General features: G+C 40.0%; 1 protein-coding gene across 2 annotated transcripts in view; it reads right to left on the bottom strand.

Annotated features, from left to right (window-relative positions):
- LOC133415644 (rho GTPase-activating protein 26-like) overlaps positions 1–25,076 on the bottom strand; it is a 71,706-nt gene that overhangs the window by 21,255 nt on the left and 25,375 nt on the right. For both annotated transcript variants that reach the window (XM_061701847.1, XM_061701848.1), the window contains exons 2-16: positions 18,508–18,603; positions 16,289–16,350; positions 16,069–16,140; positions 11,310–11,411; positions 11,111–11,221; positions 10,900–11,004; positions 9,103–9,232; positions 7,792–7,892; positions 6,613–6,707; positions 6,315–6,393; positions 4,271–4,307; positions 3,802–3,867; positions 3,134–3,208; positions 2,790–2,874; positions 1,658–1,716 (exon numbers count right to left, since the gene is read on the bottom strand). In XM_061701847.1, coding sequence (XP_061557831.1) covers positions 1,658–1,716; positions 2,790–2,874; positions 3,134–3,208; positions 3,802–3,867; positions 4,271–4,307; positions 6,315–6,393; positions 6,613–6,707; positions 7,792–7,892; positions 9,103–9,232; positions 10,900–11,004; positions 11,111–11,221; positions 11,310–11,411; positions 16,069–16,140; positions 16,289–16,350; positions 18,508–18,603 — 1,275 coding nt within the window. The remainder of the gene's footprint in view (positions 1–1,657; positions 1,717–2,789; positions 2,875–3,133; positions 3,209–3,801; positions 3,868–4,270; positions 4,308–6,314; positions 6,394–6,612; positions 6,708–7,791; positions 7,893–9,102; positions 9,233–10,899; positions 11,005–11,110; positions 11,222–11,309; positions 11,412–16,068; positions 16,141–16,288; positions 16,351–18,507; positions 18,604–25,076) is intronic.

Genomic DNA, 25,076 nt, shown 5'->3' with positions numbered 1-25,076 from the left:
GAACCCCGTTGAGAATCGATGGGGTATTATCAAGAGGAAAATGAGGGGCACCAGACCCAAAAACAAAGAAGAACTGAGAGCAAGCATCAAGGAAATCTGGGCTTCCATAACTCCCAGGTAAAGCCACAGGCTGATTGCATCAATGCCACGGCCCAACCCAACCAAGTACTAAATATTAACATATCGTTTTGAAAGTACAATACAGTATTTTGATTGATTTAATATGACCCTGATTCATTTTTTCTCTCCCAAAACTGAGAAGTAAATGGTGATTTCTTCACAGTATTCGATTTTTTTGAATTCCTGATTTTGTGGGTTTTATGAGCTGGAAGTAAAATGGATGTAAAAATAAACAAATAAATACTTGAAATTGTTTAAATTCTGGGTGCTGAATCTATAATTTATGAAAGTTTCACTTTTTGAATGGAATTATGGAAATAAATAAACCTTTTCATGATATTAATTTTTCGGGGAAAGGGTCTGTGTATGTATTTTTTAATATCAATAAATTCGTTTTTTTTTCTTCTACAATTTCAATTTACATTTCTACAAGCACATGAACATTATTTTCAAATTTCAATTCCAGAAGGGATATTCAATACTTTTTATTTCAACTTGTTTTCCTATCCATCCTCCCATGGAGCCTATCCCAGCTGACTGTGGGTGAGAGGCTGGGATTACCCCCGACTGCTGGCCAGCCAATCACAGGGCACATATAAACAAACAAGCGTTCAAATTCACCTAATGCATGTTTTCGAAAAGTGGGGAAAAGTCGGAGTACCCAGAGAAAACCCACGAGGAGAACATGTAAACTTGAAACGCCGACCTCAAAATTGTAAGGCGGGTGTGCTAACCACTCTCCCACTTCATGTCTTATGATATTATAATATATATTGTAATTTATCATGTATTAATCTTATTATTACTATTAATATTATTATGTTATTATTATTGTATTTTTTTTTATAGAAAAGGATACTATTATGGTTGAAATAAGCCACGTTTGGTTATAGGAGGGGGATAAAAGTTAGATGCATAACATTTACTGTATGTAAAGTTTCCTGTACTTAACATCTTATTTCTTTATCTAAGCCATATAGTTGGATGTGAAAAATTGGCTTCATTTCAAGAGAAATTCATCCATCCATTTTCTGAGCCGCTTCTCCTCACTAGGGTCGCGGGCGTGCTGGAGCCTATCCCAGCTGTCATCGGGCAGGAGGCGGGGTACACCCTGAACTGGTTGCCAGCCAATAGCAGGGCACATACAAACAAACAACCATTCGCACTCAGAGTCACACCTACGGGCAATTTAGATTCTCAAATTAATGCATGTTTTTGGGATGTGGGAGGAAACCGGAGTGCCTGGAGAAAACCCACGCAGGCGCGGGGAGAACATGCAAACTCCACACAGGCGGGACCGGGGATTGAACCCGGGTCCTCAGTACTGTGAGGCAGACGCTCTAACCAGTCGTCCACCGTGCCGCCCATAAAACTTCTAGTTTTCTTTATTTCAAGCACCTGTGATAAGTGTTATCTCTGTTGTTCGGGATATTTTTGGTGATATCGGTGTGGATCAAACAACCGTGAGAGACACAACTTCACAGAGTGACATCTGAGGGGCAGGTAAGGTGCCTGGCTGTGACGGATGAATACTCACTCGCAGCCTTGATGAAGCTCCTCTGATATTGATATGTCATGAGAGGTGCAGGGAGCACCCTAAAAGGAAAAAAAATAAATAAATGTCAGCTCAAGAGATTAAGGTTGTCAAATATGTGCAAAAGTGTTCATGTGTGCACATTGGCTCCATTGAGTTACAGTAGAGTACACACTGCTTGAAGGTATAAATCACATCACGTCATCTTTTCATAACACTTCGGTGACCTTAAACCCTGATCTCAATAGGATGTATACAACGGTTTATATCCAGTATTATTTATTCATGTACAGTTGGGACTCTACTGCTGACTCTGACGTCTTAACATTGCCGCTTTCATTCCCAACTGCATAAAATGTTTTGAAGAATAGTATAATATTGTTGATCCATGTACTGTAAAGTCATCAACTACAATGATGTTGGCTATTCTTGCAGTTTTTTTGTGTACATTCACATCTAAATAATAATATGCATACTTCAGGGTGTTCCAAAACACTTTTCTTTTTTCTATTTTCGCTTCAGGTATCATTTGTACAAATGCGAGGCCATCAGCATTTGACAGCTTCGGCGTTGCAGTTTTCATAAGCATATCACTCCCTTGTCCATGGCAAGTGACATGGGAGCAGCACTGGGAAATTGATTACACAACACACCTCCAACACCTAGTACAAATGACGCTACCCATGGCAAGTTTCTCGAAACAGGATCTGTTCTTGACAAACCACGCAGCGGAAGGCCTGCAACTACCATCACTGATGAAAATTCCGAACTCTTAAGAGCGGGCGTTCCCACAAAGCCAGGAAAAGTCTTTCTGGAAGACTGCACTGGAACTCGGCATCCACAAAACCTCGATTTAGCGGTTGCTTCTGAGAGTGATAAAGTGCTGCTATTCTCCACTTTTCTGCTGTAAAACCAGAACTTCTTCAAAAAAAGGCTTACTCTATTTTATTCCATACTACTGTAATTAATTAAAAGGAACAGAGAGCTTTACTGTAGCATTTGAGCACTAGAAGGACATTACAAAAGCATATCAACCTTCATTTTCCAATACCAAACACGATTATAAGACTCTCCAGTGTAGTAAAAGGATTTTTGGGGATTATGTTCTATTTTACGTAAGCCTCCTCACACATACCTGAGATAGTGCTTGATAGCACTGGTGATGGTCTTAATTTCCCACTCGGGGTTTTCCAGCTCCACATCAGCGCATGTCTTTGGATCTGATGGATAAGAATTATCACATCATTGTAAAATGTTAACAATAACAATACTAAATCTCAGGAAATACAGATGAAAATTATATACTTGTACTTTCTGAGCAAGCATGTGTGTGACTGTACTTATCCATCTATCTTTGTGGGGTCTATAGAGCTCTATAGAGGACTAGTTGAAGGAGCTCGATGTGAGGCCCACAAAAAAAATGGAAAAATCCATGCGTGTGAATGTGGGTGTTTTTACTGTGTTTATTTTTGCGCTCACCCATGGCGTGGCTCAATAGTTTCTGCACACGAGAGCTGACGCCGACGATTCTGTACAAGCCTTGCTCATCAATACCTGAAAAGAAGTCCAAAAATGTCTATGAGGCCATTCGTTCCACATCGCTTGTGTAAAAAGCATACCACAGCTTGCAACCTGGTTTAATAAGATATACAAAGAACTGTACAGCATTTCATAACAACAGATAAAACAAGTACATTGGAGCAGATTTTCAAGGGATTCAAATCAGTAAGCAGATATCCACATAGCGTTATCGATAGCTTGCACGTTCTTCTGGGTTAATTTTGGAAGCAGATCAGAAAACAATAACGTCCCTTCAATAGGTGCCACAAGCGCATCCATAATTACGTTTTAAAAGAGCAAAAATGATTTGAAAACATGATTGACAAGTTTGGATTTCACGATGTGGCTTAGCAAAAACTTTATTTGTGACACTTGAAGAATATGTAAAAAAGTCAATGAATTAGAGTATACGTAGCCTACTTGGGCACTCAACCCATTAGTCATTTTAAAGGTCTGTGTTGCAGCGGTGTGTGTGTGCGTGTGTGTGTGTGTGTGTGTGCGTGTGTGTGCACGCGCACGTGCTTTTGCATGTGTGTGCATGTGCAAGGGAGATATTGTGGTCTTTACAGCAACAGGTTCCTCTCTACCTCGAGTCTCCACTGCATAAATGAATTTTTTCATCACATTGAACCCAATCACATCCAGCTGGGCCACTGATGGAGGGAGGGAAAGAGAACATTAGAATTAGTGGAAAAACAAACAAAATACAATACCGATTACACAGTCTAATTGAATATTGTCCCAGCAATCTACTGTGCAAACAAGCTGCGTTTGCTGGTTACATTTAGGCACGCCAGCAAATCTGTAGTTCAAAAGCATTATTATACAGTATTAAAAAGTCCTGCCTTCATATGGATGATGATTGATATATAGCTCGAACAATCGATGTTACATTCCCACAAAATTGTAACGGATATGGATATTTAAAACAATATTACTAAAATTGTGAAATGGTGTCTTATTTTTCTGTACGAAATTCTCACAGCGTCCTTCGTCACTTTTGTGTCATTTTCAGCTAAAAGATACAACAAAATGTAAACACAAAATGCAACTTACTTCCTTCCGTCTGGTTGTCCTTGTTGAGATTGTACACCTGAGTATAGAACATTGATTTAAAAAAAAAAAAAAAAGTTAGGTAGCATATTGGATACATAATCTACCATGTCTTAGTTTTTTCTACTTCTAATGTTTAGAATTATACTCCACAAATGCACGTAAGTTTTTAAATGGGAAGCCGCTAATGCACTCTCTGGGATTCATGCGGTGCGGACACTGAGCAAGATACATAAATGTCAGGCGTTTTAACTTTAGTTGCCGTGGAAACGGAAAGCTCAGGGGGGGAAAAACAGGTAGTAACTCTGTCTCAGTTCAGAGAAGCTATTGTTTCAGAATCAGAATTAGAATCATTTTTATTTGCCAAGTATGTCAAAAACACACAAGGAATTTGTCTCCGGTAGTTGGAGCCGCTCTAGCACAACAACAGACAGTCAATTGACAGAGAACACTTTTGAGACATAAAAACACAATCATTGAGCAATAAAAGGTTACTAGTAATGTCGTAATGCCGGTACTATAATTTTTTTCTTTTGACAATTGTGAAAAATGATGCCGACTCCTCGAGCAATTAGAGCGGTTTTAAATGACTAATAGAACAATTGTCTGGTGCAGTGACCATTGTGCAAATGGCGCAGAGACTTCAAGAAATGTCTGCTGTTTAAACCGCATGGTCATTAAAGAGCCAACTGCCTAGCCAATGTGAACTAGGTTGTCAACCAAAACAGCAGCACCTAAGAAGGCAGAAAACAGTCAAGAAAAGTATGAAAACCTGATCCCTCTGCAAAAATGAGTGTGGAGACCGCATCTTGAGATTAGCATTTCGCTAGACTCTGACACGTGGTCGCTCCATTTATAGTTCTGGGAAGCGATACAACTCTTTCGTTCAGTGCAATCTGCCTCGGTTCTTCCTGTTTCTCTGCATTACTCCATAATTGTCCTTTTCATTCTGATTCGCTGGATCCATACGAACAACATTGCTAACCAAAACAGTCTCACATATCGGTAAGATGGAAAGTGTGCAGTCTGACCTTGCTCATTGTGTAAATGAGTTTACCGGCCTTGTTAATGCAAAGCCAACAGTCTCAAACTTGGGTTGTAAAATGTACCATGATTTCAAATTAGATCAGCAAGTTAGTGCAGTAATTAAGACCAGTTTTTTGTTTTGTCGGTTTTGATCTTAGGCAGCCGGCAAAAGTGATACCTGTTCTTGAGCAGCAGCAGTACTCTTCTCGCATCGGATTACTGTAATGCACTTTATTTCGGAATGAAGCGTCTTGAGTTGGCTCAAAATGCTGCTGCTCACCTCTTAACTGGAACACGTAAGAGGGAGCACATAACTCCCATTCTGGCCTCCCTCCACTGGTTGCCTTTTTATTGTACAATTATTTTATTAGTTTTTGAATATTTAAACGGTCTCGTTCCGCATTATCTGTGTGAGCTGTTCCATCCTTACATTCCTGCCCGGTGCATTAGGCCAGCTGACCTGATGTTTTTGGAGGTGCTGAGATCTTAGCGGAAGCTCAGAGGGGAGAGAGCTTTTTCTGTTGCTGGAGCTGCATTTTGGAATGAACTCTCTTTACATCCATCCATCCATCCATTTTCTGAGCCGCTTCTCCTCAGTAGGTTCGCGGGCGTGTTGTAGCCTATCCCAGCTATCGTCGGGCAGGAGGCAGGATACACCCTGAACTGGTTGCCAGCCAATCGCAGGGCACATAGAAACAAACAACCACATTCACACTTACGGGCAATTTAGAGTTGTCAATTAACCTACCATGCATGTTTTTGGGATGTGGGAGGAAACCGGAGTGCCTGGAGAAAACCCACGCAGGCACGGGGAGAACATGCAAACTCCACACAGGCGGGGCCGGGGATTGAACCCCGGTCCTCAGAAATGTGAGGCAGACGCTCTAACCAGTCGACCACTGTGCCGCCCTCTCTTTACATTTTACATTGAAATTTTTTTTTTCATTGGCTTTAAACTCAGCATGAGAATTCATTCCCGCTTTATCTTGTTGTGCACCTCATGGTAACCGTGGCAACGTACCGGCTCTCTCCCGTCCATGGCCTCCATCCACAGCCTGCGGTCTTCCTCTGACAGAGCCTGCATGGTGATTATTCCCGGCCTAAATGCACAAGAATAGAAAAAAAAGCACAAAAGCATTTGACTTGTACAAATAAACTTCATCTAATGACAAATTAAAATTGCCTTCTAAATTTCAGGGCCATACACCAGCGACAGAGTATATGTACACGAAAAAATTAAAACCCGAAAGAAATAGAGTAGTGTCACCCCCTTGTGTACAGCAAGTGTACTGCAATACACTTGAGGTCTTAACTCTAACCTGTCCACAGCCTCCACATCAAAGCAAAATCTTTTTTCAATCGAGTCTGTCTTCCTTCTGGTGCAGGACTTGAGTATGAAACTCTCCTCTTCACCCTGACGACAAGACACAAAAAAAGTGGTGCTTTATATCAAATCAATTATATATTATCAATTATGGTTCTACATGGGTGGCACGGTGGAAAGTCCTGCTTCTTTGCACATTTCAAAAATATGCCTGTTAGGTTTATTGAAGACAAAAATTGCTCATCGGTACGAAAGTAAGTGCGAACGGTTTGTCTAGATGTGCCCTGTGGCTTAGGCTGTCAGGCAACCAGTTCAGGGTTTCCCTCGCCACTCGCCCAAAGTCACCTCGGATAGGCTCCAGCTCACTCGCAACCCTCGTGAGGATAAGCGCCGTAGTAATGGATGGATATCGTTCCATTTTTGTTGTTTGTTCCATTGTTCATTGTTTCATATTAAATTTTTTCATGTTAATTAAAGTTGGGCAATTTATGTTTATTTATGGAGAATAAGTTTACAATTTATTTAATGTAACAATATTATTGAATACATACATTTACTTTTTTTTAAAATTTGTATTTACATCTGAACACCAAACGCTTTGTAAGAAAGAAATCCTCTAATCATACAATTAAGATACTTGTCGGCCAGTGACAATTGCTTTCAACACAACAGGCGGGTGTCGGGTTTCAAACATTGCTATCCCAGCATCCCACTCTTCACTCCACACGAAGGGGTCTTCACGGTTCTCTTGTGACTCAAATGCTACCTCTAACCGCAGAAAAATACTTAAGGGACGACTTGGTCCCCCTTATTCCGATCATACAGTGACCTCGAAAAATCCCGGCTACGGTTGAACTTGTCTTTTCCACCACTTGTGCAAAATGCATCGTTGTTTCTCCAGCAATCAGGCCTGAACTTGTATCAGCTGTGGCTCATCCGGTGCGTAGGCGAAAACCTGCAGTTGGGAGTCATTCTGCTTACGCACTTCCAGTATTTCTATGGTTCTCTGACGATAACACTTATTTTTAAATGGGTCTGTACAGGGATGACTGTGCGCTACCAAAACACCACGCTGGATGAGTCAGAACTTGACATTGCTGCAGTTGCCCTGTGCCACGACGGATAGGGCAAAGTGTGCAGAGAAATCAGGCTCTGATTAAGTGGCGTTACTCACAGTTTTGCCGCCCGATTTGGGGTCAAATAGGACCATGGTGATCCGCTTTGGCTCCCTGTGGTACGTGCAGTAGTACTTCACCCAGGTAGACACGAAGGAACCTGAGAGTGAGAGGGGGATGAGTAAAAAACATGCACTATCCATCAAGTCATTCATTCAACAGTCAGCATGTTTTGCTTGTTTGTTTTCCTACTTCAGTGAAACCCACAAAGTTGGAAACATACCATTCTATTGTATTAATCAAAGCATTTTCCCATAAGAACATGATATAAAGTGAATGATTTTGTTCCATGCTTAAACTGTTGTCATCGTAAAACCTTTAATAATCGAACAGTAGGGCTGTAACGATACACCAAAGTCAAGCTTTGATTCACGTCTCCGTTTCTGACCGACGGTCCCACTTAAAATGATTTTTGGGATGGTGTCTCTGAAGGTGCATTAACATGTTCATTAACATGTTACAGCTACAACGACGCAAGTTCCATCTGTTCTCAACTGGGTGGCCGAAATGCTCCCATACTGCTGCTGACCTAAATGAGCTTGAAGGGTCGCACGTAGTTGAACTAGCGTTAGTGCTAACAGATTTGAGCGTTGGAAGCGGCATGTCGCGACTCTGCTATTTCCAAGGTGACACAGTTTCGTGTCTTAAGAGTATCGCAATTTCTGTTATTGATACTGTATTGTTACAGGCTTACTGTACACGCAATGTATTAAATAACATTTTAACATTCCTAGCTGTCATACAAGTTTAAAGAGAAGCTATCCGGTTTATGATAAAACTATGAAACATAAAACTCTTAGCCTTTCGTATGTTGGCAAGGCTTCTTTGGTCATTTTTGTGCACGTCAGTTATGTTGTATATGCTGCCAATGTTATAATCCATTTGTGTTCATAATTAATACTAAATTATTCATAGAATTCTGCATATTGTACTGTGCAGCTATACCCTTTCGTTTTCTGCTTTTATGGGTATTGTCAAGTCTTTCCTCTTTGCGTCACTGTACCCTTCTGTGGTGAAATCACACCAAAACAACTTTAGTTGAACTTCAAATTGTACCATTTCTGGGGCATTTGACTTTGGAGGTTCTACTATATTCTTGTTGTGTTTTAATTGCCATGAAATTACTTCAAGGCTTCCCAAAAAAAATGTCAACATGTTTCCATGACGATCAACGTGGATGGAAACTGCTGTCATGTCTCATACAGATCAGCCTTGACTGCGGCAAGCAAATGTTGATTATGGGTTGTTTCAGCTGCTGTTTGTTTGGAGGGTGTGTCTGAATGTGTGCGTGCGCTTGTGTTGGTACATACGCTTCTCCTGCACATACAGGTATCCCTCCATCGTGTGCTGGCTGATACTCTTGTGCTCATGTGGATTCTCCTTCATCTTCCTCATCAAACTCTCCACTTCGGACCTCGTGCTCTCAAAACGATTCCGCGTCTGTATGCAAAAAGTGAGTGAAATCAACTTTAGGCACGTGCTTAAAGTCACTTCTGCAAGGTCAATGCTTCACTGCAGCATTTGACAGTTTTTTTCTTTGGACAAAATTTCAAAGAGTAAAAAGGAAAGGAGGGAGAAAATTTGAGGAAAACGGGAGGGCGGTGCGGGGGGGGGGGAAGGGTAAAAACACTTACAATTTCATACTCAAAAATACAATTACATACACGGCATACCAAAAATATTAAAGATCATTAAATATTAAAGATATTTTAAAAAATGTCAAAAGAAAAGGGAATTGAGTCTTTTAACGGGACAGTGGAATTAATTTATAACCAGATGGGAGGGCTGCATCTTTGTCTTCCAACAAAACTAGCTTTGTAGAGAGTCTTGAATGTGAAGCACAGAGGAAACGGGGAAGCGTGCATGCAAACAAGCTATATGCAATCACACAATATCTGACATGCCACTTCTGCGCTGATGTTCTTTCAGTACTGCTGCGTGTGTGTGTGTACGTGTGTGTGTGTGCATACTTGCATTTATACAATGGTGCCTTAATTAAGAGACGAGTGACTTAAGAGTTTTTTTAGATACAAGCCTTTTTAAAAAAAAATTATTAATTTTTTTGCTTTGACATGGGCGGCACGGTAGTCGACTGGTTAGCACATCCGCCTCACAGTTCTTAGGACCACGGTTCGAATCCCGGCCCCGCCTGTGTGGAGTTTGCATGTTCTCCCCGTGCCTGGGTGGGTTTTCTCCCGGCACTCCGGTTTCCTCCCACATCCCCAAAACATGCGTGGTAGTTTGATTGAGGACTCTAAATTGCCCGTAGGTGTGAATGTGAGTGTGAATGGTTGTTTGTTTCTATGTGCCCTGCGATTGGCTGGCAACCAGTTCAGGGTGTTCCCCGCCTCTCGCCCAAAGATAGCTGGGATAGGCTCCGGCGCGCCCGCGACCCTCGTGAGGATAAGCGGAATGGAAGATGAATGAATGAATGAATGAACGTTAACGTTGGTGTGTAACTTCAGTAAAAAGGGGGGAGGAAAAAATAAAACACTTCCATTTCATACTCAACAATACAATATCATATATGGCCTACAAAAAAATGTTAAAGAAAGAGAAAAAAGGGGGGGAAAACGTGTAAAAAGTAAAGAAAAATAGCAGTAACAAAGATGGGGAAAATAAGGTAAAAATGAAAAGCAGAAGGGGGAAATAAAAGGAAAAATATTTTAAAATTAAAGTAAAAAGAAGAAATAGAAGCACATGAGGGGGGAAATGATTTAAAGACAATAAAGTTTTAAAAGGAAAGGAAAATTGGAAAATAATTCTAAAAAAAATAATGGTAACAGAGAAACTTAAACATGAAAGGATAAAAGATGAAAAAATCTAAAGCAAAAGAAAATGACAAAGAAACTGCTCCAATTCCATATTCTATCATAAATGGAATAATAACAAATTTTAAAAAGGAGGAAAACAAGATAAAAATTGGGAAAAAAGAAAAATGGGTAAAAGGAAAAGTGTAAAAAAAGAACGGAAAAATAAAAGTATAAAAGAGGAAAAAAGTCTAAATGAAACTCTTCCAATTCTAATTCTACTCTGAAGAAAGAAAAAGATGGTAATCACACATTGTTTTTATTTGATTTATTTTGTGCATACACGAGTGACCTTACATTTTGTATGCTGATTGTGAGGTCCGTCTTGAAGTGGTTGAAGTCCTTCGCCAGCTCGTAGCCGTGGTGATAGTAGGTGAACAGGCCTTGCAGGAAGGCCAGCAACTTGAGGGAGCAAACAAACTTAACACGTGATGTAGTGTACCTTATAAAGTATCTGGCGAATATCTACTGCACTGCCCGTGGACATAAAAAAATCGAAGAGTCTTACAGGCTCCACAAAGTCAAACATCTTCCTCTCTTGGACCTCTTGCACTTTGAAAACGTACTCCAGAGAAACCTCATAGAAATGCTGCCGCACGTTATCTACTTGGTTGTCCGCCTGCAGAGAACGAGACCAAAAAGACAGATGACACAGTTGTATTATGAGACATACACTATGTTAGAAAGAAAAAAAGAAATCTTCTTACCTCATGCAGATGCGACTCTTTCTTCTTTGCTGAAAGACTCATGTGCTTCTCTAGTACCGCACAATATTTCTCTGTCTCTTTATCGTACTTTTTCTTGGCTTCCTGTGGAAAAAAACACACACAGACGTGGTGATGGACAAATTAAATGCAACTGCTGTCTTTGAGGGTTAGCATTCATGCATAACTCACCCTAACAAAAACAATGCTTGTTTACATTCACCAGCTTTCTGTTCACGTGAACTCTAAGTGGCCAGAGTGGTCAGAGAGCTATTCATTTAATATTGTGCTTATTACTGCGCTCAAAGTAATCACATTGTAAGTAAAACCTGAAAGACAATATCAATAAATAACGGAGCATTATTATTATTTTGCATGTGCTGGTTTGCCTAATGTTGCGGCAAGTTAAAGGAAACAGGCAAGTTTTTTTTTGCGCTGCACAGAAAAAGCGTGATGTGAATTTGGACCGGCTGCGATGTGATTTACTGTATTTGTGCAGCTCAGGGGAGCACAGCTGTCTGTTAAATAATAGGCTGTTTCATGAATCCATCTGTCATTACGTGACAGATGGATGATAAAGCGCAGAGACTGAAGACGAACATACTATACATGTGCTGTTGTCAATATTTCTTATCAGAAGACAACCGTCCATCTATGTTTTATAGCGCTTATCCGGTTCTCGGTCACGTGAGCTGGAGCCAATCCCAGCCGACTTTGGTCGAGAGGCGGGGTACACCCTGGACTGGTCCCCAGCCCATTGTAGGGTATACAGACAAACATTCATACTTACTGTAGTGTACATTCAGAAATATGGACTTCAGTGAACCTAATATGCATGTTTTTGGAATGTCGAGTCCCCACAGAAACCCACACAAGCTCGGCCAGAACGGCAAAGATTTCAACGCATGACCTTTCGACTGTAAGGCGGAAGCGCTAACCTCTACAACATCGTGCTGCTTCTTATTGCCACCCTTATTTCCAGTGCATTTCATTTGCTGGCTCTGCTCAAACAAAACTGCCTTTTCTTTGTAAATTCTAAAACATGGCATGTGCAGTAAAAATAAAATTATTCATTGTTCCTGGCACAGGTACTTCACCGAACAGACTTAACAACAAGTATAAAGTCCGAGAAAGACGCAGGGTTAGTCAACAGCTGGGTGACAGATCAGAGATGAGGAAGGCTCCCTTCAAAAAAAAGAAAATGACTCCTTCTCACAGTTATCAGTTAAAGAACAACAGACTTAAAGCATACCCCATGATAATTTGTGAAAAATATTTATTCTCTAAATCAGTGATTCTCAGTGTGGTACGCAGGCTCCCTTCAGTGGTACGCGAAAGAATCACTAAATTGAATGTTCAAACTGTACATAATAACACATTAATGTTGAACCTTTTTTTAAATCTAGTACAGTGTGCTTGTTACGTACAGTTCAGTTGTATTTTACTTTTAAGTACAATACTTTTGCATGTAATCTTTCCGAACAGTTTTTAAACATTTGTTCAGGTACAATTTTTATGCAACTTTTACCTTCCTACATTTAGATTTTTTTTTTAGGAATAAAACCTCTGCATTGTTTTTCATAAACTCTTGATCTACTATGCTACTGCATTTTAATGTGGGTCATTACAGTGATACTTGGAAAGCCAAGTATTATTTTAGGTAGCACTTTGTGTAAAAAGAAAAAAGATTGAGAACCCTTGCCTAAAATCAATTGGGAAAGAAAACTTTCCAGGGCTGAATTGAATTAGAAGTACTTCCTTAAATCAGCCAGCAGAGAGCAATGTATTCCTATTCCTATAAATTCCTGAAGTCCTATCAAGTACACATGGCTTACAAAAGTCAAGAGAGGGTGATATCTTTGAACAGTACTGAACTTTTCATCACATTTATGTGCACCAGTGGATATAAATCTTAAAAGTACATTGCATGGGGCTTTGCCTTCCCTGTAATCTGCCATAGAATAACCGTCATGCTCAAAATACCGGATGAAAAAAACAGCCCAGCGTGTTTTAAATATAGTCTTTATCAACCGCTGAAGCTTTGCCAAGTGGGGGAGACCTTAGGGCAAGGTGAGAAGCGTGTGCTGAGCAAAAGATGTCACTCCTTTCGGGGCTAAACTGGGATTAGCGCTCACGATGGCCTCACCGCCGAGATTACGTGCGATGGCTCCTTAATCTGCCCGCCATCTTGCGATCAAATCATGACCTGCTGTCAAGGGGGTAATGCGTTCAGCCATATTTGAGGAACCCCTGTGGTGACTCTTCTGGGTCGCATGGCTAATGAATATACAAGGGGGGCTTATAAAATCTGACATATTTAAGGCAAAGGATAACCGATAAATAGAGTGGTACCTCCCCTTTACGAGTGACCCCATTTTTTTATTTAGTTTTTAGTTTTTCGAGTTATGAGCGGTCGCTCGGCTAATTTTTTTTGTCTTGAGTTGGAAGAGTAAAAGAGCGCTAGACTGCGGCAGGGAACTTCACGACAAGCAGCAGATATATGAACAACCCTTCAAAAAAAAAAAAAAAACAGGTGTCAAATGCTTGTTTCAAACTATTTATTGCCATTCCAAGTTGAAGTTGAAACATAAGACAAAGAGAATTACCCGTTGTGTATTTAATCAAAATGAATTGTTAACTGTTAATTATTATTATTATTTGTTTTTTAAATTTACATTCTATTTAATTATGTTATTACTGGATGTTTTATAAAGTACAATATTGTAGAGTGCTAGTTTTCTTATTTAAAAAACAACATTTTTGTTGATGTTTTTGGCAGGGCTAGAACTGATTATTTCAAAAAATAATCATGTCAATGTCATTTCATTGCTGAAAGATGATGTGACATAGTCATTCGAACTGCTCTAAGTGCTAGGGGACTCTGCATCTTTTTGCACTATTGTTTTTTGTCAATGTCTTTATGTCTCCAAAGTGTTCTCTGTAAATTGACTGTCTGTTGTACTAGAGCGGCTCCAACTACCGGAGACAAATTCCTTGTGTGTTTTGGACATACTTGGCAAATAAAGATGATTCTGATTCTGATTCTGATATGTGTGTTTTGAGGTACGAGTGTGGTCATGGAACAAATTAAACTCCTAAGTCAAGGCCCCCCTTTACATACTTCTGGCAGAAGTGCCTAGGGACCAGCGAATTGTCAGTAGAAATCACGTCTAATGTTTGCAAAGGGGGACACCAAGATGTGCTGTACACTCACTGTGACAAGATGCCACAAGGCAGCCCCTGCGTCTAAAAAAGCACACACACGCCCCACTCCCTGTTCGTGGAATTATTACGGGTTATTATGTCAGCATTATTTAAACTTCTAAGCAGGTCATGTTGCGATGCTTTGATTGAGACAACAGGCGCAGAGAAAGGAGATGGGCAGCTTATTTGTGTACTAAATGTGTGCAAGCTTGATAAAAGCTAGGAATGTTGTGTATGTAGTTGCATGTAATTTCGGGGAGGTAGTAAATGAATGCTTGTACAGCTGGAGGACTAAACGTTTTGCTTGCTTGTATATGAATGCTTGTAGCCTGAAAGAGTGGTGATGATTGAAGCCGTTTAATGACCAAAACATAAGACACACATCCACAATCTAATACAAAAGCTGCAAAAAAATAAAAAAATTAAAATTAAAATGCTGCCCTTTAAACGCAGTTTTTGTTTGTCTGTCAGTGAAGGCTTAATAATATGTTAATTATTGTGGCTTTATCTTTTGCTGGGTTGTTGACGTTTTTCTACTTAACCAACACCACGCACACACACACACAAAAAATGCAAAGCTAATTATTAATAATCTATTTCCACATTGGAATTTTAGAAGACAATTGTGGGATACATTGTGGTTGTTTATATCAGGTGGTTTGTAAATACTGTACTGTAAATGCATTTAATTACAGTTACAGATGATTTAGAATGAAATCAATTTAATCACTTTAGCAGTAATATGTTACATAAACATTTTATATATTATTTAATCTCATTCAAATATATAATCAAAAAAAAAAAAAAAAAGTTTAAGTTTATTACACTTAAATACAGCATTTTCATTTAAGTTTGTATCAATTGAGCATTTTTTTTTTACAAAGTATACTGTAAATTAAGGCAATTAATTACATTACATTTCTTTCAATGTAGAAATAAAAGTATGATAAAGAATGTTGAGCTTGTTAATAATAATACCCAATTTTGGAATTAAATGCATTTTATCACATTTAATACATCAATTGGAATGTAAAATGTTTGATTCAAATGCTTCTATCTTATTAAAAAAAGAATGTACAACAGTATTTTGTAAATGAATGCATTTAATTACATTAAAATGTATATAACATACATTCAGAAATCAAATATTTAACAAAAACGTGGACAACAAAATGATTTAACTATTTGCACTGACTGGCTCAGGGATGGCATTGGTCAGTAGTCATTTGTGTGTGTGTGAGTTGAATTTTGTCTTCGCAACATCCATCTTTACAGGAATTCTTAAACAGGTAGGAGAGGTGCAAACGAGGCAGCCGTGGCAACTCTAAAAAGTAGCATTAATAATTATTATTCTTCATTAGAAATGTTGCTGCCCTCCTACATTTGGCATGTGTACACGGGAACTGGCCTTACACCAGTAACTTTTGCAACCAGCCTCTAAGCCTCAGAGAATGAGGTACTGGCACTATTACACAACAATATTAGCAAAGCGGATGTCAGGCCAGCTCTCTAACAGCCCTAAAAGGTTCTTTATTGATTTGTGGCCGCCCAGGCTTACCTTAGCTGCACTGATTTGCTCTTTCCTGAACCTCTCCAGAGGCATAATGAGCACATCATTGGCGTTCTCAATCTGAGGACACACACACACCGTGCAAAAACATGCAATGCGAATCGTGCGCCAAAGTCAAATTGATGAGCACATATCATCAATAGTATAGTATATAAATACAGTGTTATAGACTAAACGGTATTGATTACGTGTATGGCAGACAATTTACCATCCGTGTCCTCTCATCCTCCAGGTTTTGTAGGACAGCTGCAAATTCCTGAAGAGACTTGGCTGGAGAGGAAAATTGTGGAAAATTAGAGAACATGCGGGAGGTAGCAGGAATAAAAGTGTTCCAGTTCTCCCCTTGGACCTTGAACAGATTCCATTAAAAGCCATGAGGCAGCACAGAAACTCAACAGTTTGTTACCGCTTTTGCCTTTAAAGTTGCATCCAAGTACAAAGCATCAGAACTTCGGAATGCTTTAAAATGAATATAACCTTTAATAAAACACTTTCATAGTTCTGCTCAGCTCCGTCAGTCACTCAATCAATCACGTAGTAACAATGAGATATTGAAAGGAAGATATACTTGGTTGGCAATGCACTTTTCTCACTTTTGGTTATGATAACAATGTAACAAAACACCATAGAGCCTACAATGGATCTAAAAAGTCAACACCCCCTCATTCATTTGCCAGGTTTTTGTGATATAAAAAAAAAATAAGACCAAGCAGAATCATATGAAAACTTTTTCCACCGTTAATGTTATCTACAACCTGTACAATTCTATAGATTTCTTTTTTTTTGAGAGGGAAAATAAAAATAAACAGAGATAGCGTGGTTGCACAAGTGAGCACATCCTCTTATAACTGGGAATGTGGCTGCGTTCAGAATGAACCAATCACATTCAAACTCATGTAGAATTGGAGACAGCGCACATCTGCCACCATTTAAGGTGCCTCTGATTCACCACAGATAAAGTTTAGCTGTTCTTGTAGGCTTTTTGTGACATTGTTTTTTCTGTTTTCTCACAGAAGCCTGAAAGTTTGGTGCTAACACTGACGAGTATTTGGAACTGTTCGTAATTCCTCCACCTTGAGCAAGGCCCTAGCTCCAGAAAATACAGCCACAAAGCATGACACTGCCACCACCATGCTTTGCTGTAGGTTGGGTGTTCTTTTGGTTATATAACAATATATAGCTGCCATTTCAACAGGGGTGTGTAGACTTTTTAATATCCACTGTGTGTGTGATAATATTCCAAACACTAAATTTAAAAAAATTTAGGCCCTGCTCGGCCTGCAAGCTGTTCGGGCGAGATAGCTGGAGATGGTCAAACAAGAGCAGTGGGTGGGTTGTGCACACGCACGCACACACACACACACACACACACAAAGGGTGTGGCGACTGCTGCTTACATGTTTCCACAGACACCAAAAGAGGCCTTGGTGAGTTCATGCAATGAGTAATGATGCAATTCTCAATGCAAAACAATAGCATTGACTTTCATGTCAGGGTTGGGTCCAACTCAGCATGTTTCTCCGGATGCTTTGTGTGTTTTATCACAGAAAACCACATAAAGTCCATGTTGACTATGTTTGCATGTCGTGTACATTAACTCTAATGGCATCGTATAGGTTTATGCGACCACTAACGTGTGCATCTTTCGCTTGTATATGATCAGACTTGTGGTGACAAAGAGACTCTAGTACAGTACTGTATGTCTGCTGTAAGTCAAATGACCAACAGGCTCCACATCGACTGACCGCACAGTACACAATGACCCTCTTTAGAAACATGATTACACAATGACAAACTGATGTCATCCTAAACCGACACTGTGTGCTGTATGCACAGTCACGGACCAAACCATTAGGTACACCTGCATTATCTAATGACAGTCAATACAAGAGCTCTGTCAAAAATGTAGCTTTTAAAAGGATAATACTGATGAATGCAAGTGTGAATGGTTGATTATCTACAGTATGTGTGCCCTGCGATTGGCTGATGACCAGTCAAGGGAGTACCCCACCTCAGGCTTAAAGTCAGCTGGTATAGGCTCCAGCTCATGCGCGACTCTAATGAGGACAAGCAGCATGGAAAATGGATGGATAGATGGGTGGATTATAGTGTTTTGTAAAAAGAGCAAAAACAAAAAAGAATAGTTCATATGCAGCTAACACTCTTCTTGGAACAGCGACATATAGTAGAGTGGGTTGCACCCTCTATAACGTGGCGCTCACTGGACAGACTGTTTACCTACTTCTGAAGGTGCTGTTGTTTTGGCTAGCAACAGAGTTCAAACGGGCTCCAAGTTAACTCTTTAATGTCTGTGTGTGAACAATAGCATCTATGAACTGGGGATAGTTACACTTACTACCTGTTTCTTTCCTGAGGAAAAAAATTAGTGTTTGTATGACACAGATTCTTTGAACACATATAGCTTACCTATGCATATCTCATCATCCGTCTCAGCGTCCCCGATACACTGAAATTTAAAGTCGTTGAGGGAGTCGGCAAACTTCCTCTTGGCCGAAGACAGACCTGACACGACAGAGAGAGAAGTGAGAAGGAGATGTTAGGAAAACAAAGTCTCCAATACACATTCATGTCGAACAGTGAGACTGGCTTTTCGGGACAGTGTAAAAGGGTCTAATGTTTCACAATAGCAGACATAAACGCTTCCAAACATGTCACCTATCGAGAAGTAGACCTTTTTACAATAAGCATTTTAAAGTACTTTATCACAATTTACAAGGGCTGTCACCAAATTGTAAGCCTCTACAGTGTTCCGCCGTAGATGACATAAAATTACAGTGGAATAAAATCACGGGGATTATTACGGATGGCGCACCTGCCATGGTTGGCGAGCACAGTGGATTATCAACCCTAGTGTGTAACAAAGTAAGCGAAGAAGGAGGTAAAGCTATAAAACTCCATTGTATTATTCACCAACAAGTTCTATGTGCTAAACATCTGAAATATGATCACGTTATGAAACCGGTGATAAAGGCTATTAATTAAATTCGCTCCAAAGCCCTGTGCCACCGCCAGTTTCAACAATTTCTACTGGATATCCACGCTGAATACGGAGCTGTTGTGTATCACACCGATGTAAGATGGCTCAGTCGGGGGTCTGCACTGCAGCGTTTCTACTCACTCAAAGAGGAAATTGGAAAATTCTTGGCAAACAAGGGACAACCGATGCCAGAACTAACCGATCCTGTTTGGCTGTCTGATTTTGGATTTTTAGTTGACATAACCCGACATCTGAACGCCCTGAACACGAGCCTTCAGGGGCAAAATGCATTGATAAGTCAACTGTATTCACATATTAAAGCCTTTCGGACCGAGCTGCTACTTTTCCAAACCCACCTGTCACAAACGCAGCCCAATACCACACATTTCCAATCTCTGCAAGAAATAATGACGTGTTTTCCAGCGCACAATATTAGCGCGCAAATGAGGAGGTATGCCGCTAACATCTCATCTCTGACTGAGGAGTTTCAACAACGTTTCAGGGATTTTGCAACTATTGAAAAGGAGATCACTCTTTTTTCTTCTCCTGTTTCCGTGGATCTCAGTGACGTTCCAGCCCACCTGCAGTTGGAGCTCATTGAGCTGCAGTGTGACACGGAGTGTCGCAGCCGGTACCAACAACTCCCTCTTGTCAACTTTTACCAGCAGCTGGATAAAGACAGGCTCGACATACTTGTGCGAGAAGACATTCTCAGTCATGAACATGAATAAGAACCGCGTTAGGACAAGACTAAGTGACTCGCACCTGCATGACATCTTGCGCATTAAAACCACCGCTTTTGAGCCAGACCTGCCCCATTTACTGCAGTCGAGATCTCAGCATCACCCTTCACATTAATGCAAACATGTTGTTTGTTGATTCTGATGAATAAAGTTTGAGTTTGAGTCAAATTCCATAAAAATACTTTATTTTGCATTTAATTAATTTTTATTTTAAAATTCATTTATCCAGGTCAGACAGTTATCAGATCTAACTAGCAGCAGACAGCATAGTAAAACAAAGTAAAATAAATACAAAAAAGCATTCCCCTCGTCGGTAGCATGTAAAATTAATGCTGGCCCGTATGACAATTTTTTTACGTCAATGTGGCCCCTGAGCCAAAAAGTTTGGGCACCCCTGCTCTACACATAAGCCCTGTACTCATATAAATGTGGTCAGCGGCACGGTGAAGTAGTGGTCCACAGTTTCACAGAAATAGGTTAAGTCTTGTTAAGTCTGTTAAGTCTTGTAGAGATGAATATTTCCTTGGGGGAGGTAAGAAAAACAAATCATATTTCATTCATAATTCCAGATGATATGGCCAACAACTACAAACAAAAAAAACAAAAAAAACATCTCCATGGTACTTTGAAATTTTGTTTCAAGGCTGTAATAAAATCGCAGCAGGGAGAACGGGTGATATTTTATGGCCATAAGTCAAAATGAAGGGGTAGCTCATTTAGGGAGTCATCCATCATTAACACTCGGTAAGTGTGTCAGCTCCTAAAACTTCACTTTGTTGAGAGCATAAATTCCATTCAAGTGGTTTTGGGCAACAGAAGGACATATTTTGAATTTAGCTTCCCCTCCATGAAAGCCAGAACGAGGTCACCTTCCTGCATGACAGGAAACAAATTATAAAATGCCTGCAAGCCAGGATGCTTCTTGGTGTCACAATGACACGTGATCCCAGAAATGAATCAGAATCAGAATCAGAATCATCTTTATTTGCCAAGTATGTCCAAAACACACAAGGAATTTGTCTCCGGTAGTTGGAGCCGCTCTAGTACAACAAACAGTCAATTTACAGAACACTTTGGGGACATAAAGACATTGACAAAAAACAATTGTGCAAAAAGATGCAGAGTCCTCTAGCACTTAGAGCAGTTCGAACAACTAATATTGCAATAAAATAAATAAAATAAATAAATAACTATAAAATTACATTTCCCATTTTTTACACCTTATTGAAAGATTATAACGCAGCCTGCTTGGAATCAAATGTGTGCAAGTCATTCATGTGTTACTAATAAGTAACTATGTTTGATTCATCAACGCGGTGGATGCACAGCTGACAATCCCGGTGTTGGGTTACCAAACGACAGCAAAAATCACACTTGTTAATAATTCATGAAAAACGACTGTTCGCTTACAGGAAAGCTAAATTTATCACCAGCTGCTGTTATCATCAAAAATCTTCCCCCCCCCCCCCCCCTCCCCCAGCGGGTTAACAGCTACCATGCCAAACAGCTGCCTCTTATAGTTCACAATATACACTTTATATGTCCATAATGTTAAATAGTTGTTAAATCCAGAAAAAAAAGGTTGGTATTACAAAAAACAATCTGCCTTTACAAATACATGTACACTCAATTTCTTAAAATTGTGGCTATCACCTGAATAGAAGCCTTGCCTCAATACTCTCTGCAAAATTTATCCTAGAAGAGACTGAGGGCAGCAAGAAAAGACTGGGGCAGCCAAATGGAGACTGTGGAGTATAGTTTCTTCTGTAATCCAACTGTACACCATATTTCAGGTGAAAACATTTTGGGTGGCCTCATGCAGGGATCTGTTCTGGCTTTACTGATTTAATGCACTTATAAATACACAATACATCTTCTTTCTCCACTCCCCCAGCTGACTGCTGGCTTTCTTATTTTTGGCCGGTATCTCAAACTGCTTCATCTTCTGCTTCCTGTCAGTGACAGCTCCTCTCAGCTCCATGAGAGCAGAGTGTGCCGTTTCTTCTTCTGCGGCCGAGCTCCACGTCCTCGTGCTCAAAAAGAACAGTAGCCATTAAAAAACATTCTCAGATAACAGTACAGGAGCAGTTCGTGAAGCTAAATAAGGTCACCAAAATATTAGGAATGCATATAAAACACCACAATCCTCGAGAAATTGTTGAATAAATATCTGACAGTCCCAATAAAAACTGAGCATTATTTTCTTTGCAAAGGCAGGGTTTTTCACTCAGCTCCTGTTTTGGATCTCATTGGATTGGTGGACTGTATAATCACAATGTTGTTGTACGATATTCCAGAACATCAGCAAGTTCATCTCCATTTGTTACCACTCAAGGCTCAGCTGTGAATTATGACTTTGTTGTGCTCTGCGGTCTAATTGCATCACTCACCGCCGATGAAACAGTGTGCACTTGTTGTTTTGGCTGATGACGGTTGACACGCCGTATTATGAGGTACTAAACCAATTACTGGTGCATAGACATGCAAATAAACCTTGTTTGTTATATTACTCATTATATTCAGCCATGCTATGTAAAGGCTAACACAGCACTCACTCTCATCCCGTTCCAAATTGAAAACCTCAATGTTGGCTGTGATTCTGTTAGAAAGTTTGGAAAATGAATAAATAAAATAGCAAAGATTAATACTGAAGAACTAGAAATTTTTCTTTTCTTGGTGCACATTCACCACAATTGCTCTGATGTCTTGTCCAATGCAGCTCTGATGTCTATCTGACATTGAATTAATAAGTACAAAACATACTAAGAAAACAACAACAATAGAGAATAACCAGGGTGTCTCGGTTTTATTTCTTATATAATATAATAATAATATAAGTTATATGAGGGGAGGCTGATGGTGACAAGAAAAGGGCCCGGTGTAGCCACCAAGACACTGTGGAGTATAATATTGCAGCACACAGAGCTAAGGCACTGCAGCACGTTAGGCGAGGATTAGCAAAGAAAAGAACGGAGACTATTTTTATCCTAAAGAAGACTAAGAGTCACGAGAAAAGCTGACGGCGCAGCCAAGTAGAGACTGTGGACTATGGTACTGCCGTGTCCAGAAAAAATGCACAGAAACAGGGTAAGATAACATTCGGGGTATTGAGGAAAATAGCAAATGTCATACTAGAGGAGACAGAGGGTGAAAAAAAAAGACTGTTGGAGTCAAACGGAGACTATGGAGTCACTCTAACATGCAATTTTAACATTTAATTCAGAGATTCTTTCGCCTACCACTAAAGGGAGCCCACGTACTACCCGTGGTACTATATAACCCATTCAGAAATACTTGCATTTTAATTGTTAAACTTGTGTTTTACCGTTACCGTGAAGGGACTCAATGCATTCTGTGATAAGATTTTTAGGCCCAGTCAATATGCGTATGTGGAGTATAACAGTGCAGAATCCATGCAATGAAGATTACACCAGCAGTCAATGAGTTGACATTCTGACTCATGAGTAAAGATTACTTTCATAGCGTCCATCTTCATACTCGATCATACACCCACCAACTTCCAGAGCCTTGACATGCACCACTTCACCTACTCAGCCACACTCCAGTACATAGAATTGACGTTCCACTTGAAGATTTTTCATGCCATATGTAGTACAGTATAGATAATCACAAACCTGAGCACGGCAGCCCATTTGTCAACAAAGATGTGAAGGACATTTGAGTGGCTAGAGCCCACACACACACACACACACAGAGAGCTCTAGTATAAGTTACACAAAAGGAACAGTGTAATTACAACTGTGTAGAAACACTGTACAATGTTAACACACATACAAAAGTCAAAAGAATGGGCTTGTGTGATATCAACAGGATGCCGAGCAGTGGCTGGAACTATGCAGCATCTTTGTCTCACAAGCATATGAATGAATAGCTCTCCTTTTTTATATTGAGTGGCACAGACCCACACACACATACATACACATGTATACAGTGCTTGGAGGCGAATGGCAGATTTCAATTGAATGACCCAACAGCTAAGAAGAACATAAGAAGTGAATCATACAGTGAGGTTTCCCACCCTTGCTAAATTATACTTTAGAACGACTTGCCTGACACCCATGTGAAATTAAATTTCAAGGCTCGGTGTGTGTGTGTGACCGGACCCTTATTTGACTTGGATTCGGATGTACGTCATGGACCCTTGTATATTTCCTGTGAAAGTAGTGAAAATGCCCATTGCGTCCATAATTTAATGGCTTCTTCCTCCAACCTTTCAACAATATTCATGACAATCTGCACAACAACAACTGATGGGAAGCATCCTCAGATGACGTGATGGTTTTGAGGTTTCAAGTGACAATATGTGTTCATGTGACCTTTGAATAACAGGTTCAAACTCCTTTGGGTGGTACACCGGGTTGAGATATGAAGATCAGCAACTATTGTTGACAGGGTGACCATGAATTTCCAATTTATACTATTGGTGGACCAGCTAGGATACCGCCTATGCTGTGTTAGCGCTAGCATCAGCATGACATTGGTTTCCTTGCAGTGGAAGTACAATATCAGTTGGTGGCGCTAATGCACCAATAGAATGGTCTGCCCACCACCAATCAACCCCACAGAAGAAGACTAAGAAAGGACAAAACATTAGGTACAGTCATGTTTTGTGCTTGCATTTTCTGTTTTTGCATATGGCGAGCAAATGCCAGCACTTCATGTTTTTTATACGGAACAATACTGTTGAGTGCAAACATTATTTTTAGGGAGGCCGGAAAGGATTATGGTTACATTTCCATTCATTTCAATGCAAAGATGGTTTGAGATACAGGTGTTTTTTGAGATAAGCGTGTGGTCTGGTCACGGACCTAATTAGACTTGTATGTCAAGGCACCACTGTATTTACTTAACGACAGAAAGGATGCTAAGCCTACCATTTAACAAAACCAAACACAAGCAGAATAGCCTATAGTCGTTTTTTCATTCAAGAAAAATACTTGTGCTATGTTGCAGAGCAGCAGTTTTAGAGGTCTGTAATATTGGTGGACCAATCAGGATATCTTCTGTGTTGCATTATGACACACAGTAATGCCTGGAATAGACTACAAGAAAAATTTGGTCTATCACGTTTGGACTATATCAGACTACGGCCATAAAATCTTGCCGTATCTCGGTCAGACAGTGGCAACACGAAATGTGTTCCGATACCACTGAATCCCGTCTTTTACGATCACTGGGCTTTATCTTGTCAAATCAAACACTGTCGGAGAGGCAGAACCAGAAACCGTATCACT

Source organism: Phycodurus eques, chromosome 17 (assembly GCF_024500275.1).
Source record: "Phycodurus eques isolate BA_2022a chromosome 17, UOR_Pequ_1.1, whole genome shotgun sequence".
NCBI classification, from domain to species: domain Eukaryota; kingdom Metazoa; phylum Chordata; class Actinopteri; order Syngnathiformes; family Syngnathidae; genus Phycodurus; species Phycodurus eques.
This window is presented reverse-complemented; position numbering and strand designations above follow the sequence as displayed.